This window comes from Bombina bombina, chromosome 7, assembly GCF_027579735.1.
Source record: "Bombina bombina isolate aBomBom1 chromosome 7, aBomBom1.pri, whole genome shotgun sequence".
In the NCBI taxonomy this organism is placed as follows: domain Eukaryota; kingdom Metazoa; phylum Chordata; class Amphibia; order Anura; family Bombinatoridae; genus Bombina; species Bombina bombina.
In genome coordinates, this window is record NC_069505.1 from 171885107 (window position 1) to 171904994 (window position 19888).

At 37.5% G+C, this 19888-nt stretch overlaps 1 protein-coding gene across 1 annotated transcript in view; it reads left to right on the plus strand.

Annotated features, from left to right (window-relative positions):
* Positions 1 to 19888, plus strand: part of PRRG4 (proline rich and Gla domain 4) — a 96097-nt gene that overhangs the window by 45503 nt on the left and 30706 nt on the right. The window contains exons 3-4 of the mRNA XM_053720407.1: positions 2398 to 2561; positions 8315 to 8363. Coding sequence (XP_053576382.1) covers positions 2398 to 2561; positions 8315 to 8363 — 213 coding nt within the window. The remainder of the gene's footprint in view (positions 1 to 2397; positions 2562 to 8314; positions 8364 to 19888) is intronic.

Genomic DNA, 19888 nt, shown 5'->3' on the forward strand with positions numbered 1-19888 from the left:
TGGAACTCTTTACCGTGCGCACTCAGAGAGGCACCGTCCTTAGACTTTTAAAAAAAGCTAAAGACCCACCTCTTCCATCAGGCATTCAGTCCGCCTATCTGACCTTCAGAAACTCCTAACTTTTATGTCTTATGTTGGTATATTTGTAAAGTGCTTTGAGTCTCACAGGGAGAAAAGCGCTATATAAATCGCAAATCATTATTATTATTATATATAATTGACTAAATGAAAGTACATTACAAAAATTGATGATACATTTTTATGACACCTCCTCCTCTCCCTGCACTTTCTGTCTTCTTAGCTATTCTGTGTTTTAAGATATAATCTGTAAATCCCATTGAATTGGTCAGTATTGCTTAAGACTTGATAAAGGAAGGAACTCTTCCGAAAGCTTGTCAACTTATAAATGTATAGTTAGTCCAATAAAAAAGTATCATTGCTCAATGCAATACTCTTGTTATTTTGATATCTATATATACTGTATATATATATATATATATATATATATATATATATATATATATATATATATATATATATATATATATATATATATATATATATATACTAGATAGATAGATAGATAGATAGTATAGATATTTATTTTTATTATTATTACATTTTTCCTTTTTTTATACAAGTGAAGAACAATAAAAAGTTAAATATTTACAGTAAAAAAAAAAAAAAACACACTATTAAATGTTAAAATTAATTAAAAATTATTTTTCATCTTTTTAAGGTATTTGACTGGAAAGGTTTCCAAAGTGTATATATAAGCATATATATGTATATATACCGTTAAAGCCATTATAGCCTTTCCAGTAGTCAAATACCTTGTCATATACCATATAGCTATTAACCCTTTTTAAATTGTTTTTATTAATTTTTGAGATAATGGTATTTGTCATGAAAGCGCTAAGTGCAATGTAAGTCAGTCTAAACAGTAACTGTTATAGACAAGTTAGATTTGCTTAGATACAAGGTAATCACAGAGGTAAGAAGTATATTTAATATAACCATGGTGGTTGTGCAAAACTGGGGAATAGGTAATAAAGGGATTATCTATCTTTTTAAACAATAACAATTCTGAAGCACACTGTCCCTTTAAGTGTACCCATACATATGATACACGTTTTTTTTTGTTTGTTTTTTAATAAACAAGCCTTTCTTGTGATATCCTACGTGGGTACATAAAATAACAATAAATAGGAATTTAATACCAAAAAATGGGACTCAAATTAAAAAATAAACCTTTTTTTTTTTGTTTTCTTTATAACAAGTCTTCCAAGTGTTATAAAGCTAGTGTAGCTAAAGGATAATACCTCCAAATAAATTCATTATGTTGTCCTGATTTTAGGAATGCTCCGTAGGTCTAGGATTTCAAGTAATTTATAGCTTGAAATCCTAGACCTATTTAAAAAAATAGACCAAATTTACAAAATGTAAATGTTTGTAATACATGTATTTTGCATTTAGTTCTATACAATGAATTACTTATTGATATAAACTAATGCATATATGAAACAAAATTACTTTGATGTTCCTTTTTATACCAATTTTTTTTATTTATACTCCAGCAAAAAAGTTTTAGTTCTGAAAATATGTTTAATGACTTGTTAAAAGGGACAGTAATCAGCTTAATTTAAAGGGATAGTCTAGTCAAAATTAAACTTTCATGATTCAGATAGAGCATGCAATTTTAAGCAACTTTATAATTTACTCCTATTATCAATTTTTCTTTGTTCTCTTGGAATCTTTAATTCAAAAATCAAGAATGTAAGCTTAGGATAAATGTAGACACCAATCAGCAAGCGCCACCCAGGTGCTGAACCAAAAATAGGCTGGCTCCGAAGCTTACATTTAAATAAAGATACCAAGAGAACAAAGAAAAATTGATAATAGGAGTAAATTAGAAAGTTGCTTAAAATTTCATGCTCTATCTGAATCATGAAAGTTTAATTTTGACTAGACTGTAGTTATGCATAGTAAAACAACTTTTCAATATTTAGTACCCTATACTAATTTATTTCCCCCCTATTTTCATGGAATTTAGCTCTGACAATTATGGATTTTGTTAATTTTCAGAGTTAGAAATACATGCTGCAGACTTATTAAGGCTAACCATGCTACATATATTTCCCCAATTGGCTTTAGCCAAAAACAATGACCTTTATACTAACATAATGATCATGGCTAGCATTGTAGTCTGCAGACTCAACCCCTAGTTGGTTTCAACTAATAATGCAAGTAGCGGGTGGAATTTAGCTATTGAAAAACAACTGCAGCAAACAAGAAGTTAAGTATTCTCATAATAAAGAAGTGTTAATGGCTACAGGTCTAAAGGTAGAAGCTTAGTAATGACTATAATTAATATAATATTCTGCTCTATTTATTCAGTGTTTACAAACGAGGAAGATGCCAGCAGCTTCTTCAGACGCCGTCTGCTGTACAATCAGTTTGACTTTGAGATGTTTGTCCCGGGGAATCTGGAGAGGGAATGTAATGAAGAACTCTGCAACTATGAGGAAGCACGAGAAATCTTTGAGGACCAAGATGCAACAGTAATTTGCATTGAATTATTTAACATGCAAATAAATACCAGTGTGACTGCAGATAATAAACAAGTGTCAGCAGAACGAGTGGTGACATCACAGGTTATAGAAGTGTTGTGCCAATGTCATGTTTATTTAAAGGGACAATCACAGGTGACATGTCACAGGTTATAGAGGTGTTGTGCCAATGTCATGTTTATTTAAAGGGACAATTACAGGTGACATGTCACAGGTTATAGAGGTGTTGTGCCAATGTCATGTTTATTTAAAGGGACAATTACAGGTGACATGTCACAGGTTATAGAAGTGTTGTGCCAATGTCATGTTTATTTAAAGGGACAATTACAGGTTTACTGAAAGCCAGGCAGGAAATAAACAGCTCTAACATTAGTGCTCTGAAATAGGTATGGTTTGCTTTGTATACTTAAAGGGACATAAAGCCCCCTTTTTTTCTTTCATGATTCCGATAGAACATACAATTTTAAACAACTTTCCAATTTACTTAAATTATTAAATTTTCTTCATTTTCCTTTGATCCTTTGTTGAAAAGCAGGAAGTTAAGTTTAGGCGTGTGCACATGTCTTCAGTACTATATGTGCACACTACCTACCTAGATATATCTTCAACAAAGAATAACGTAACAAAGAGGCAAATTTGATAATAGAAGTAAATTGGAAACTTTTTTTAAAACAATGGTATTCTCTATTTCAATCATGAAAGAAAAAATTGGGTTTCATGTCCCTTTAAAGGGACAGTAAACATCTTGAGATTTTAATATAAATTGTTTACTTATGAGTTGTAAAACAGCTTTGCAATCATTTTTCATTATTTATTTAGCCCATTTTTTCATTTGCGAATTTTCTGATATCTCTGAGCTAGAAATGTTACCCTATGAGTAGAAAATTATGTTTCAAATCATTATTTACTGTTATCTTCTAGGTAAAATGTAATTTTCATTTCTCTTTCTCTTTGTTAATTTTTTTTTTCAACTCAATGCATTGGTCATTTAAATGGATTTGAAAAATACACAATAACAGGTGTTCAGAAAACACTGTTTAAATTGAAATTAAAGGGAAATAAAACCTAAAATGTTTCTTTCATGATTCAGATAGAATATACAATTTTAAACAACTTTCTAATTTACTTCTATTATCATTTTTTCTTCGTTCTCTTTGTATCTTTTCTTGAAAAGCAGAGATGTATGCTTAGGAGCCGGCCCATTTCTAGAACACTATATGGCAGCAGTTTTGCAAGAATGTTATACTTTTGCTGTTATGTAGTGCTCCAGACATTTAATTTAGCTCTGAAAATTGAGGTTTTTCTTATACTTAGAACTGAAAAAGCACACTGCAGATTCTCAAGGCTAACTCTGCTACATAACAGTCCCTAATTGGCTCCAGCAGATAACATCTGTAAGACAATGCATTCTATTCTTAAAATATGACTGAGACTAACTAGGCTTGTCAGCTGTGGATTTAAGCCCAGATTGGCTCCTCCAAATGAGGGAAGTGTTGGGTGGAGCTTAGCTAAAGCAATTACAGCAAACAAGATGCTAAAGGGACAGTCTACACCAGAATTTTTATTGTTTTAAAAGATAGATAATCCCTTTATTACCCATTCCCCAGTTTTGCATAACCAACACAGTTATAATAATATACTTTTAACCTCTGTGATTATCTTGTATCTAAGCCTCTGCAAACTGCCCCTTTTTTCAGTTCTTTTGACAGACTTGCAGTGTTATCTATATGAAATACGTGAACTAACACCCTCTAGTGGTGAAAAACTTAAAATGCAATCTGAGAAGAGGTGGGCTTCAGGGTCTAAGAAATTAGCATATGAACCTCCTAGGTTAAGCTTTCAACTAAGAATACCAAGAGAACAAAGCAAAATTGGTGATAAAAGTAAATTGGAAAATTGTTTAAAATTACATGTTCTATCTGAATCATGAAAGTTTATTTTGGCCTAGACTGTCCCTTTAATTTGTTTTAAACATGTTTGAACTTGAGCTGGGCTGATCTGCTATTATATAGCAAGACAACAGAAATGCCCTGTAAAAACAAATATGTCAAAGCAAAGTAAATATAAAAAGAAACAGATGGTATTAAAAAACAGCAAATAACTTACTTGTTTTCTTGCAAAATTAGCCCTTAGAAATTCTCAGTGTTCAGAGCAGAGAATTTTGAAAACCTAAGTTTTTATTTTGTCAGTTCTGGACATGAGAAAATCTGACTCCCTGTTATCTAGTCCAGTGTTTTTCAACCAGTGTGCCGTGTGAGATCCTCAGGTGTGCCGCGGCAGACTGACAACAGTGCGGGGGTGTCCCTCTTTCAAATTTTGAAATATTGGGAGGTATGTGACCGGCTCATCAGGCATCATTTACAACCATGACATTGACATTCATTCATAGACAATCATTATGATTGTTTGTGAATGAATGTCAATATGTCATGTATAGTTTGTAGGAGGCATGGCATGACAGCACAGCACATATATATATCCTGTATTAGGCTACAATGTGTGATTTTGTAAAATTTTGGGATGGTGGTGTGCCACAGGATTTTTTAATGTAAAAAAGTGTGCCACGGCAAAAAAAAGGTTGCAAATCACTGATCTAGTCTATTCACTAGCTTAGAAGGTTTATGTCATCAGGCTAAGATAAACCTTTCTGCAAAGGTCTCCTCCTCCTTGTAGGGCTGTGACAGGAAGTACAAATGTAGTGTAAAAAAATAACAGGTAAATAGATGGATAATACATATTGCAATAATTAGTTGTTGTTTTTTTTTTTTGCTACAACAGTAAAATAGACTGTTTAACATCAATTTGTAGTTAAAAGTGTATACGTTGGGGGGCGGAGCAAGCTGGGCATCTGAGCGGTTGCACATAGACTGAGCTCTGCTCATATAATATAAATAACCACATACTAGATCGCTCAGTAATGCCCAAAATCTTACAAAATAGTATGTAAACTCAGTGAGACACGTATTGGAGGATTTGAGGGAGAAGAGAAGAACTGAAAGGACACAAAGCCATCTTATAATGTTTGCAGCCCTCACACTGTATGGTAGAGGAGCGGCCATCTTAAAACACTCATACTGCTCCGGTAATAATATTTTTATAATTGAACATGGACAGCACTTATACTACAATTAAACCTTAAAAGACCCTTAGATAACCGTATGGACTTTTACCCTGCATCTGAGGAGTGTTTAATTTGATTAACGGAGTGGCAGTGTTGGGTTGAGATCAGAGGCTTGTCCTCACATCGAGTGTTTGGTGGCCATTGTTGTGTTTTCGTGACAGCGGGCTAAACAAACTCCCCGGGCTTATGCTGAAGACTGCGGTCAACTATTGCTTATCCCCTCTACATAATAGCCTTGACACCTGAACCACAAAATAAGGCAAGTTTTAATAGCTTTATGGAGACCCTGCGCTGTATCCTTGCGGAGCACCACCACTTGAAGGACTTCTGACTAACGCTTTCAAGCACGGGGTTTCTTGTACCTCTCAGAAATATACATATCATAGATCTGCTTCAGCTGAAGATGTGCATACTTGTGCTACGGGTCTCGTATGCCCAAACATTACACCAACTAGCTGTGTGAGGGACTCGGTCCCTGTTATTCCGGAGCCGGTATTTGTGAATGAAGCTGCCGCAACTGTGAGCATGGCCCAGCAAGACAGCAATTCCGTGAGGCTCAGCTAAATCAGTATAGCCATAACTAACCCGGCCCTCACATTAGGCCCAGCAGACAAGGTTCAGGAACACAAAAAGACTACAGATAACATGCGTGTCAGAAGCCGGAAAGAAATATGGCTGCAAGTTTTGTCGACTTTGCAGATCCCAACCATCCCTTCTTATACAGATCTATGGGAATTCATTGGTGAGAATAGCATAGTGTGGGAGAGGGAAGTTAACCATTTGTCTCTAGGCTCTGAAATCTTGAAGGTCTTTTTTGGCCTCAGGTTTAGCCGAATAGAGCAGATAGAGGCGACCTGTGTGGGGTAGGATATCCTATCTTACCTGGAGGATCAACATGACTCGCACAAATAGCTATTCGCATAAAGAGCACATTTCTTGTTTTCCGCGGACTTTCAGAACTAAAAATGTTATTATTGTGAATGTTACCTACATACTGTTTTGCTTGTATTTTTGTTTTTTCACTGTGACTAGTTGGTTCAGTATTAGTTGGGTTTATACACACCTCATGTACTTACTAAGCTTTTCCTAATTGGCATAACTCCAGTCCCCATTGCTATACACTAATATACATATATAGTATATTGGGTCTTTAGAAGACTTGTGCCAGTGCATGTTGTCATACTGCCAGCGGCCGAGGCAGTATGGCTTTATAGGTTTTACCTATGGAGATTTATTTTTATGGCTTAAGTTATACCTAAAACACACTGGTCTTTTACTCTCCCATAAGACATGGTAAATACACCTTTTCCAGACTATAGGAGCAGTTTAGTGTAACATTTATTATTTAGCATTTAACAAATACTAATGTTTGGTTTTATCCAGTATAATTCCTGGAGATTACTGCTTTACACTTCTCTGTATATAACTCTTTGGTATCCATCTTACATATGGAATTGCTATAGACCCAAAGTTTAATAAGATAATATCTGCTGGTTACTCCCTTTTTACCTAAATGTATTAGCTTAAGACACATGTATAACATTTATAACATTTGTACATGCCTTATTATTTTACCTAAGCATCTAGCTTTATGTCAAGCTTCTCGCTCTATCTGTGGATTCCTTATGCACAGTCGCACCTCCTAATTAGACTAAAATAGGGGTATAGCTAATAAATAGATACTCATGCCTTTTTTCCCCATCTCATCTCATTGAGTTGGTTATGCCTCTAGTATATTTTAGTTTAAGTAAAAATAACCCCTACAGCCCTCAGAGTTCCTAGGGATATAATCTACCTCATCTTTCTTCCATTTACTTTACAGATTGTTACTGTTTTCTATATTTTTTCATTAGGAAAACCACCACCTCCCCCCCTCCCCATTGAATGAACCTCCTAGTCTAGGAGGGCTACATATGCTGTTTTTCTTGTCCATACCACAATTCCACCTACTCCCTTGATGCTTCTTATTCTTGCATAATACCATAGTGTTGACTCTACTTACCCTATTTAGGTCAGCAGGACTGATCAACATTACTTGCTTACTGAGTATAATTCTTAAATGTCTTTTAGTTGCCTTCTTTAAAGCTTCTAGGATCAAGATAGGGCCAATAAGTGTCCTAATGTGCCAGTTTGAAGGCTTTGCCACAGATTTTATTTTACTTGTAATCAAGGGAGTTTTTGACTATACTGTTCTCCTCCTCTACATAGCATTCCATTAAAGTGTTGTGGCTCAAGAGTAGCCTCTTTGATTGGATGAGTATGAATATATTCACCTCTACCAATAAATAAAAATGAGGATAATAGAGTTATTGAGTACAATATATATCTAGTTGCTCTTTGAGTAGGTGAATATCTGTAATACTGTTGAGAAATATTATTGTTTGCCTTTCTTTATTTGCTTTTCTATTGGTATATCTATATGAACCTATAGTCTTATATGTATACAATTTACTGTGATATGTGAGTTGATATCTGTGTAAATCTATTTGTACTGCATTATACTTGTAATATAAGCTAATCCTCAATAAAAATAATAAAACATTTTTTAAAAAAAGTGTATACATTTATAATTTAGATTTAAAAGATCATGATAACAATTTTCTTTTTCTATTATATTTTTTAGGCTGCATTTTGGAAAGAATATTCTACTAAGGATTCAATCTCAATCCCAGGTATGAGGGAGAGAGTTACTCTCCTGATAAAATAACATAAAAATTAAAAATGTTTATCAATAAACCATAAACCCAGAAAATATCAGGGTGTGGCTCTAGGATGTGTTTGTGTAAAAACCTTTGCATTTTTAGCAGAGTGGTTCCCGTATATGTATTATATATATATATATATATATATATATATATATATATATATATATATATATACAGGCAGTGCAGAATTATTAGGCAAATGAGTATTTTGACCACATCATCCTCTTTATGCATGTTGTCTTACTCCAAGCTGTATAGGCTCGAAAGCCTACTACCAATTAAGCATATTAGGTGATGTGCATCTCTGTAATGAGAAGGGGTGTGGTCTAATGACATCAACACCCTATATCAGGTGTGCATAATTATTAGGCAACTTCCTTTCTTTTGGCAAAATGGGTCAAAAGAAGGACTTGACAGGCTCAGAAAAGTAAAAAATAGTGAGATATCTTGCAGAGGGATGCAGCACTCTTAAAATTGCAAAGCTTCTGAAGCGTGATCATCGAACAATCAAGCGTTTAATTCAAAATAGTCAACAGGGTCGCAAGAAGCATGTGGAAAAACCAAGGCGCAAAATAACTGCCCATGAACTGAGAAAAGTCAAGCGTGCAGCTGCCAAGATGCCACTTGCCACCAGTTTGGCCATATTTCAGAGCTGCAACATTACTGGAGTGCCCAAAAGCACAAGGTGTGCAATACTCAGAGACATGGCCAAGGTAAGAAAGGCTGAAAGACGACCACCACTAAACAAGACACACAAGCTGAAACGTCAAGACTGGGCCAAGAAATATCTCAAGACTGATTTTTCTAAGGTTTTATGGACTGATGAAATGAGAGTGAGTCTTGATGGGCCAGATGGATGGGCCCGTGGCTGGATTGGTAAAGGGCAGAGAGCTCCAGTCCGACTCAGACGCCAGCAAGGTGGAGGTGGAGTACTGGTTTGGGCTGGTATCATCAAAGATGAGCTTGTGGGGCCTTTTCGGGTTGAGGATGGAGTCAAGCTCAACTCCCAGTCCTACTGCCAGTTTCTGGAAGACACCTTCTTCAAGCAGCGGTACAGGAAGAAGTCTGCATCCTTCAAGAAAAACATGATTTTCATGCAGGACAATGCTCCATCACACGCGTCCAAGTACTCCACAGCGTGGCTGGCAAGAAAGGGTATAAAAGAAGAAAATCTAATGACATGGCCTCCTTGTTCACCTGATCTGAACCCCATTGAGAACCTGTGGTCCATTATCAAATGTGAGATTTACAAGGAGGGAAAACAGTACACCTCTCTGAACAGTGTCTGGGAGGCTGTGGTTGCTGCTGCACGCAATGTTGGTGGTGAACAGATCAAAACACTGACAGAATCCACGGATGGCAGGCTTTTGAGTGTCCTTGCAAAGAAAGGTGGCTATATTGGTCACTGATTTGTTTTTGTTTTGTTTTTGAATGTCAGAAATGTATATTTGTGAATGTTGAGATGTTATATTGGTTTCACTGGTAAAAATAAATAATTGAAATGGGTATATATTTGTTTTTTGTTAAGTTGCCTAATAATTATGCACAGTAATAGTCACCTGCACACACAGATATCCCCCTAAAATAGCTATAACTAAAAACAAACTAAAAACTACTTCCAAAACTATTCAGCTTTGATATTAATGAGTTTTTTGGGTTCATTGAGAACATGGTTGTTGTTCAATAATAAAATTAATCCTCAAAAATACAACTTGCCTAATAATTCTGCACTCCCTGTATATATATATATATATATATATATATATATATATATATATATGCAAAAGAAAAGTTGCAGTGGAGGCTCCTCTATAGGAGCACAGGTGCACATGAACCCTCTGAGAGAGAGGGGAAAAAAACCTTTTTGGCTGAATAAATATCATTTTTCCAATAGCTACCTATTGGAAAAATTATATTTTATTTAATTAAAAATGGTTCCTTAAAAAGGCTTCCAGTCCATTTAATTTTTTTGTGTGGTTTTGCACGTGCGATAGATAGAAGTATAGGCTTCAAGCTTTTTGCACTTATTTTTAAGTGCCTGCAGCGCCCCCTCCCAACCCAGCCCCATATCTTATTAATCGCACAGTTCTGACTGTGCGAGTGAGAGCCATGTAAGTGATGACGGCTTGCGGGAGGAGGAGCCTGGCCAGCGTGAGGTGGTTTGGGTTTGTGAGTTCACAGAGAGATGGCAACAGAGTTGGAGGAGTGAAAGGTAAGTAACCCAAGCGGTGCTTGTTATCTCACTCCCCCTTAGAGCCTGCTAAAGTTACATGCTTACACAGGAATGATTTTATCTAGAATCTAACCCACCACGGTGCGCTCAGGAACTTTATAAACAAACACAGATATGCTTTATATACCGTGTGCTCAGAGTCAACACAGTATATAAAGCATATTAGTGTTTAGGAAGCTTCTGAGCGCAGCGTGGTGGGTTAGTTACTAGATAAAATCATTCCTGTCAAGACCGAACCTTCCCTGTTTGTTTGTATAATGTTTTGAGCATAAGAAAAGAGTCCAATCCCTGCATTGGATTTGACTCTTTTCTTATTCTCCATCATTATACAAACCAACAGAGGAGGCTCGGTCCTCAATCCGGATCTCATTTGCCAGGCTACCTCCCAGTTCCCCAGCGAATTCCTACGCACATTCCAGCAGTGACAAGTGGAACCGGTGCGGTCACTCTAAACTCCTGTCTCACCGGATTTGTGTATGGCAGTGCTGGAGGTAGACTTTATTTCCCTCTATTCATTACAACTTTACTGCAGTTTTAAGTCCCGTGGGAAGTGCTGTATAGAGTGTGATCCGCTGACTGGGGACCATGTGTGATTATTTAGGTCAAATAAAAGTGGTACATTTCTCCTCTCCATCTTCTGTGAGGTAGTCTTTGACATTGCCCTCCTGATGGTAGGTCTATATGCCTATGTTAATAATTCACTTGCAACAAGCATTACTATAATACATGATACTGGTTGATCCTGTATTTGTTGTCATGGCTGATGGTGATAAATGATCGGGGGGGGGTTTGTATTTTAAAAACTGACATATACAAGATAACATTTTTCAAATAAAGCATTTATTTGCACTATGTGTTATTAACTGCTTTGTATAGATTCCACAGGGAAAGTAACTATTTAGTGATGATTTGGTTATGGCTGTGTGAATAATTTTATGTATATTTCTTCTCCAGCCATCCACCAAACTTTGTATGGCTGACCATATCTCCTGACATGCCTCTTGTAGCATCAGTGGCAAGGTAATAGTTAAACTCTTTGATCACATTTATTATTGGAAATGTGGCAAGCAGCCATGCTGGGAGTGATACTGCCCTCTGGCCCTGATTTCAGTTTTTCTTTTTGATTCCATATTATAAGGTACATGTAATTGGATGAAATAGGTAATAAGGCAGGGGGACATACTGTATGTATAATTTATACATATGTCCCGCTCACTTATTACTTATTTTATATATATAACATAATTTATGTAAGAACTTACCTGATAAATTCCTTTCTTTCATATTAGCAAGAGTCCATGAGCTAGTGACGTATGGGATATACATTCCTACCAGGAGGGGCAAAGTTTCCCAAACCTTAAAATGCCTATAAATACACCCCTCACCACACCCACAATTCAGTTTAACGAATAGCCAAGAAGTGGGGTGAAAAAGGTGCGAAAGCATAAAAAAAATAAGGAATTGGAATAATTGTGCTTTATACAAAAAAATAATAACCACCACAAAAAAAGGGTCGGTCTCATGGACTCTTGCTAATATGAAAGAAAGGAATTTATCAGGTAAGTTCTTACATAAATTATGTTTTCTTTCATGTAATTAGCAAGAGTCCATGAGCTATTGACGTATGGGATAGCAGATAACCAAGATGTGGAACTTCCACGCAAGAGTCACTAGAGAGAGAGGGATAAAATAAAGACAGCCAATTCCGCTGAAAAAAATAATCTGCAACCCAAATCAAAAAGTTTTAATTGTATAATGAAAAAAACTGAAATTATAAGCAGACGAATCAAACAGAGACAGCTGCCTGAAGTACTTTTCTACCAAAAACTGCTTCAGACGAAGAAAACACATCAAAATGGTAGAATTTAGTAAAAGTATGCAAAGAAGACCAAGTTGCTGCTTTGCAAATCTGATCAACAGAAGCTTCATTCCTAAAAGCCCAGGAAGTAGAGACTGACCTAGTAGAATGAGCCGTAATCCTTTGAGGCAGGGACTTACCCGACTCCACATAAGCATGATGAATCAAAGACTTTAACCAAGACGCCAAAGAAATGTCAGAAGCCTTCTGACCTTTCCTGGAACCAGAAAAGATAACAAATAGACTAGAAGTCTTTCTAAAATCTTTAGTAGCTTCAACATAATATTTTAAAGCTCTAACTACATCCAATGAATGTAACGACCTTTCCTTAGAATTCTTAGGATTAGGACATAATGAAGGGACAACAATTTCTCTACTAATGTTGTTAGAATTCACAACCTTAGGCAAAAATTGAAATGAAGTCCGCAACACCGCCTTATCCTGATGAAAAATCAGAAAAGGAGATTCACAAGAAAAAGCAGATAACTCAGAAACTCTTCTAGCAGAAGAGATAGCTAAAAGAAACAATACTTTCCAGGAAAGTAATTTAATGTCCAGAGAATGCATAGGCTCAAACGGAGGAGCCTGTAAGGCTGACAAAACCAAATTAAGACTCCAAGGAGGAGAGATTGGCTTAATAACAGGTTTGATACGTACCAAAGCCTGTACAAAACAACGAATATCAGGAAGATGAGCAATCTTTCTGTGAAAAAGAACAGAAAGAGCAGATATTTGTCCTTTCAAGGAATTTGCAGACAAACCTTTATCCAAACCATCCTGAAGAAATTGTAAAATTCTAGGAATTCTGAACGAATGCCAGGAAAATTTATGAGAAGGACACCAAGAGATGTAAGTCTTCAAAACCCGATATTAAATCTTTCTAGAGACAGATTTTCGAGCTTGTAACATAGTATTAATCACTGAGTCAGAAAAACCTCTATGACTAAGAATTAAGCGTTAAATTTTAATACCTTCAAATTTAATGATTTGAGATCCTGATGAAAAAAAGGACCTTGAGATAGAAGGTTTGGCCTTAATGGAAGTGCCCAAGGTTGGCAACTGGCCATCCGAGCGAGATCCGCAAACCAAAACCTGTGGGTCCATGCTGGAGCCACCAGCAGTACACATGAGCGCTCCATTAGAATTTTGGAGATTACTTTCGGAAGAAGAACTAGAGGCGGAAAGATATAAGCAGGATGATAATTCCAACGAATTGACAACGCATCCATTGCTTCCGCCTGAGGATCCCGGGATCTGGATAGATACCTGGGAAGTTTCTTGTTCAGATGAGAGGCCATCAGATCTAATTCTGGGAGACCCCAGATTTGCACAATCTGTAGAAAAACCTCTGGATGAAGAGACCATTCGCCCGGAAGTAACGTCTGGCTACTGAGATAATCCGCTTCCCAATTGTCTACACCTGGGATGTGAACCACAGAAATTAGACAGGAGCTGGATTCCGCCCATACAAGTATCCGAGATACTTCTCTCATAGCTTTAGGACTGTGAGTCCCACCTTGATGATTGACATATGCCACGGTCGTGACATTGTCTGTTTGAAAACAAATAAACGATTCTCTCTTTAGAAAAGGCCAGAACTGAAGAGCTCTGAAAATCGCACGGAGTTCCAAAATGTTGATTGGTAATCTCGCCTCCTGAGATTCCCAAACCCCCTGCGCCGTCAGAGATCCCCATACAGCTCCCCAACCTGAAAGACTTGCATCTGTTGAGATCACAGTCCAGGTTGGACGAACAAAAGAGGCCCCTTGAATTAAACGATGGTGATCCATCCACCAAGTTAGAGATGATCGAACATTGGGATTTAAGGATATTATTTGTGACATCCTTGTATAATCCCTGCACCACTGGTTCAACATACAAAGCTGAAGTGGTCTCGTGTGAAAACGAGCAAAAGGGATTGCGTCCGAAGCAGCAGTCATGAGACCTAAAATCTCCATGCATAATGCTACTGAAGGGAAGAATTGAGACTGAAGGTTTCAACAGGCTGAAACCAATTTCAGACATCTCTTTTCTGTCAGAGACAAAGTCATGGACACTGAATCTATTTGGAAACCTAAAAAGGTTACTCTTGTCTGAGGAATCAAAGAACTTTTTGGTAAATTGATCCTCCAACCATGTCTTTGAAGAAACAACACAAGTTGATTCGTGTGAGATTCTGCAGAATGTAAAGACTGAGCAAGTACCAAGATATCGTCCAAATAAGGAAATACCGCAATACCCTGTTCTCTGATTACAGAGAGAAGGGCACCTAGAACCTTCGAAAAGATCCTTGGTGCAGTTGCTAGACCAAATGGAAGGGCAATAAACTGGTAATGCTTGTCTAGAAAAGAGAATCTCAGAAACTGGTAGTGATCTGAGTGAATAGGGATATGCAGATATGCATCCTGTAAGTCTATTGTAGACATATAATGCCCTTGCTGAACAAAAGGCAGAATAGTTCTTATAGTCACCATTTTGAATGTTGGTATCCTTACATATCGATTCAATATTTTTAAATCCAGAACTGGTCTGAAAGAATTCTCTTTCTTTGGCACAATGAATAGATTTGAATAAAACCCCAGACCCCGTTCCAGAACTGGAACTGGCATAATTACCCCAGCTAACTCTAGGTCTGAAACACATTTCAGAAATGCCTGAGCCTTCACTATATTTACTGGAATGCGTGAGAGAAAAAAATCTTCTCACAGGTGGCCTTACCTTAAAACCTATTCTGTACCCTAGTGAAACAATGTTCTGAATACAAAGATTGTGAATCGAATTGATCCAAACATCTTTGAAAAATCGTAACCTGACCGCTACCAGCTGCGCTGGAATGAGGGCCGCACCTTCATGCGGATTTAGGAGCAGGTTTTGACTTTCTGGAAGGCTTGGATTTATTCCAGACTGGATTAGGTTTCCAACCGGAAACCGTACCCTTTAAGAGAATTGTCGGGCTTTTGCTCTCTATTTTGACGAAAGGAACGAAAACGTTTAGCAGATCTAAAATTACCTTTAGATTTTTTGCCCTGGGGCAATAAAGCTCCCTTCCCTCCAGTAACAGTTGAAATTATAGAATCCAACTGAGAACCAAATAACTTATTACCTTGGAAAGAGAGAGAAAGCAAAGTTGACTTAGAAGTCATATCTACATTCCAAGATTTAAGCCATAAAACTCTTCTGGCTAAAATAGCTAAAGACATATACCTGACATCAACTCTAATGATATCAAAAATGGCATCACAGACAAAGTTATTAGCATGTTGAAGAAGTTTAACAATGCTATATGCATTATGATCTTTTACTTGTTGCGCTAAAGCCTCCAACCAAAAAGTTGAAGCTGCAGCAACATCAGCCAAAGATATAGCAGGTCTAAGTAAATTGCCTGAACATAAATAAGCTTTTCTTAAAAAAGATTCAATCTTCCTATCCAAAGGATCTTTAAACGAAGTGCTATCTGCCGTAGGAATAGCAGTACGTTTAGCAAGGGTAGAGATAGCTCCATCGACCTTAGGGATTTTATCCCAAAACTCCAATCTATCAGATGGCACAGGGTACAATTTCTTAAACCTTGGAGAAGGAGTAAATGAAGTACCCAAACTATCCCATTCCCTAGCAATCACATCTGAGATAGCATCAGGAACTGGAAAAACTTCCGGGATTAATACATGAGGCTTATAAACAAAATTTAAACGTTTAGCAGTTTAGTATCAGAAGGACTGGATTCCTCCATATCTAATGCAATCAAAACTTCTTTTAGTAATGAACGAATAAACTCCATTTTAAATAAATATGAGAATTTATCAGAATCAATATCTGTAGTAGAATCTTCTGAACCAGAAAAAAACCTCATCAGAATCAGATAAGTCAGAATGATGACGGTCACCTACAAATTCATCTGAAATGTGAGAAGTTTTGAAAGACCTTTTACGTTTATTGGAAGGAGGAATAACAGACAGAGCCTTCCTAATAGAATTAGAAACAAATTATTTTACATTAACAGGAACATCCTGAACGTTAGATGTTGAAGGAACAACAACAGGTAAAGGATTATTACTAATGGAGACACAATCAGCATTGGAAAGTTTATCATGGCAGCTTTCACAAACTACAGCTGGAGGAACAGTTACCACAAGTTTACAACATATGCACTTTACTTTGGTAGAACCAGCATCAGGCAACGTCTGTTCATTAGTGGATTTTTTTTTTTTTTTTTTTATAATAAGTAAACCTATAATGACCAAAGTCTGGTGCAGCACAGATAATACAGACTCACAAACCATACATCAGTGTTAACCACTAAAACAGTATAAATTAATCCCCTAGATAATATTTAAGATCCACCTTTGGGCAACTAGGCATGGAGTTTCTGTAGTGGAGGACGATTGGACTGTATATATAAATAATACAACTATTGGGGGCATAGTCAGGAATGGAAAATATTATGATAGAACCAAAACCTAGGCTGGTGTAATATGACACAGATTAACCCCCAATATCTCCAAAGATTTAAGCCCACTTCCATTTTCAGAACTTTTAGGGAAGCTATGGTTAAGGTTAGATGTGAAGTAAAATATGGATCTCCCGCTATAACGAAAGCAAAACAAAAAGGGAGTTTGTCACTGATCATGATAAATAATTCTTAATGTCCCCAAGTACTCTAGTGCAAGCTGCTATAGATTAGTTGGGGAGGGGGGGTCCCAGTGAGATAGTAAATATAGTTAATGCAACTTCAGAAGCCCAGTATATTGCATAGAATAAAATCCTTCTAACAATTAGCTGTTGCTAAACTCGGCAATAAGACATTAGATTGAATGCAGACAAAAGCAGCTACTAATATTCGAAGGGCAGATTATTAAACTAGCACTGCCTACAATCGTAAGAACCGCACACCCAACTTGCAGACCCACCTTACTCCCGTACATCAAGCTTAGCAGCCATCATTAAACTATAATTAGAGTTTATAGAAAGTATTTATAGGAGGGTGAATTGCACGAGGTAAGCTGCTAAAAGAAAGTTTAACATGCAGCAGTTTGAAAAGTACATGGCATCATTCAATAAATTTGCATCCACTGCAGTTGTGCGGCAGAAAATAAACAGAAAACTTTTCACCCCACTCCTATTTTCATGGTCTGGATGGCAGCCGCCCTGCAAACATAGTCTAGCAGCTGTTGATGAGAACACAATGCAAGACGCTGCTGTTTTAGCGCAGACAGTATAAGTGTCATACTCGGCAAGTTCCTTTGTCCCCTCCACCTACGGCTCTCTGGTCTAGCTAGGTTAGGAAGTTGCGGCTTCGGGAGAATTGGCATATGCAGATCCTTAACACAGAGCGGTGCCGGGAGCAGCTGAAACCGCATATACATTAGAGGAACACTCCTATTCTGGGTATCAGAGACCGGACTGCTTGTTGAAGCGCCCAAATTCTTCTGTTTACACTGATTTAGTAGCAGCGTTTTAGGGTCCGCCATCTTAGCCGCATGTTTCTTCTTAAGTAACTTCAGCCGACACAAGGCCCCCAGAGAGCACCTTCTCCGTATCCCCGCTACTGATACTCTTTTCTGCTTCTTAGCAGGTCGGCGATCTCGCCCAAGCTTTGGGGGAATAGAACCGGCAGCTATGGGCATGATCTCTCCACGACTCTTGTCGAGGTGAGTAAGCACCTGGTTCCGATGTGGAGCAATCGTGTCGGCATCTCCTAGGGCCTGTGCCTGGTGATCACACTGGGTGTCCGTCAGATTTTTTGGGGTTTGCTGCTTGGTTAGAAGGAGGTTGTACAGCTTTTGCTCTAGCTCCAAGAAGTGAACATCGAGCAATCGTAACACCGCTTCCTGCCATCTGTCGACTGCTGCCATGATGCTTGTCATGATCTCCCCTGTATTATTTCAGCGCTGGCCCAACAGTTAGAACTGATAACAGTATAGGGTATGATGTGCTGCCAGGATTATCAAGTGTTAGATCAACCTGCAGCTGAAATAGCTGCTCTACCCGGTGTTCTCCGGGGGGGTTAGGTGCAGGCCACAGAGATATTCACTCCGCCGCTAAAGGCTCACCGTTCCGGTACTTTAAAACTGGAAAAAGGGGTCTCCAATGTAGTTCCTCGTGTTGCAAGGTACTCTTGAAACACTATATGCGAAAATTAAGAGCAGATGAGAGCCCAATCCGCTGATATATAACGGTTTTATCAGCTTGTCTACACAGCTTCAAAATAAGTCAGCCATCTTGGCAACCGCCCGGAAGCGTCCCCTTCATTAGTGGATTTTGATCCAGGGTCGGGATGAGACATCTTGCAATATGTAATAGAAAAAACAACATATAAAGCAAAATTATCAAATTCCTTAAATGACAGTTTCAGGAATGGGAAAGAATGCAAAAAAATAAGCTTCTAGCAACCAGAAGCAATGAAGAGAAATGTTTAAATAATGTGAGTAAAAGAGACGCCCCATTTTTTTGGCGCAAAAAAATGTCTGAATACACATGCGTAATAGAATACAACTTCCGGTGAAAAATTACTGCGCCGGAAATGACGAAAATTTTTAGCACCAAAAAAAGAAAGCGCCAAAAAATAACGAAATAAAAAGAAACATTTCCCGCCCCCGCGAGCTTAACAGCACGCAGGAAAAATGGCCAAATGAAAAAATTTTCAAGGTAAGAAAAAAATAATTAAATGCATTATCCCAATAATGAAACTGACAGTCTGAAAATAAGGAATACCGTTTATCCTGAATCAAGGCAAATATAAGTTTATAGACATATATTTAGAACTTTACATATAAAGTGCCCAAGCCCAACCATAGCGTAGAGTCTCACAAAAAATAAGACATACTTACCCCAGGACACTCCTCTACATAAAGCAGATAGCCAAACCAGTACTGAAACGAGAATCAGTAGAGGTAATGGTATATAAGAGTATATCGTCGATCTGAAAAGGGAGGTAGGAGAAGAAATCTCTACGACCAATAACAGAGAGCCTATGAAAAAGATCCCCTAGAGGTAGACCATTGTTCTCGAATAGGCAATACTCTCTTCACATCCCTCTGACATTCGCTGCACTCTGAGAGGAAAACTGGGCTTCAACCTGTTGCGAAGCGCATATCAACGTAGAATCAAAGCACAAACTTACTTCACCACCTCCACAGGAGACAAAGTTTGTAAAACTGAATTGTGGGTGTGGTGAGGGGTGTATTTATAGGCATTTTAAGGTTTGGGAAACTTTTCCCCTCCTGGTAGGAATGTATATCCGATACGTCACTAGCTCATGGACTCTTGCTAATTACATGAAAGAAATATATATATATATATATATATATATATATATTATTGGGCGGAGCCATCTATCAGAGGGGTGGGGCTTTATTTCACGGGGTGTGGTCTAGTGCACCACCACCTTCAAACTTCACCAGC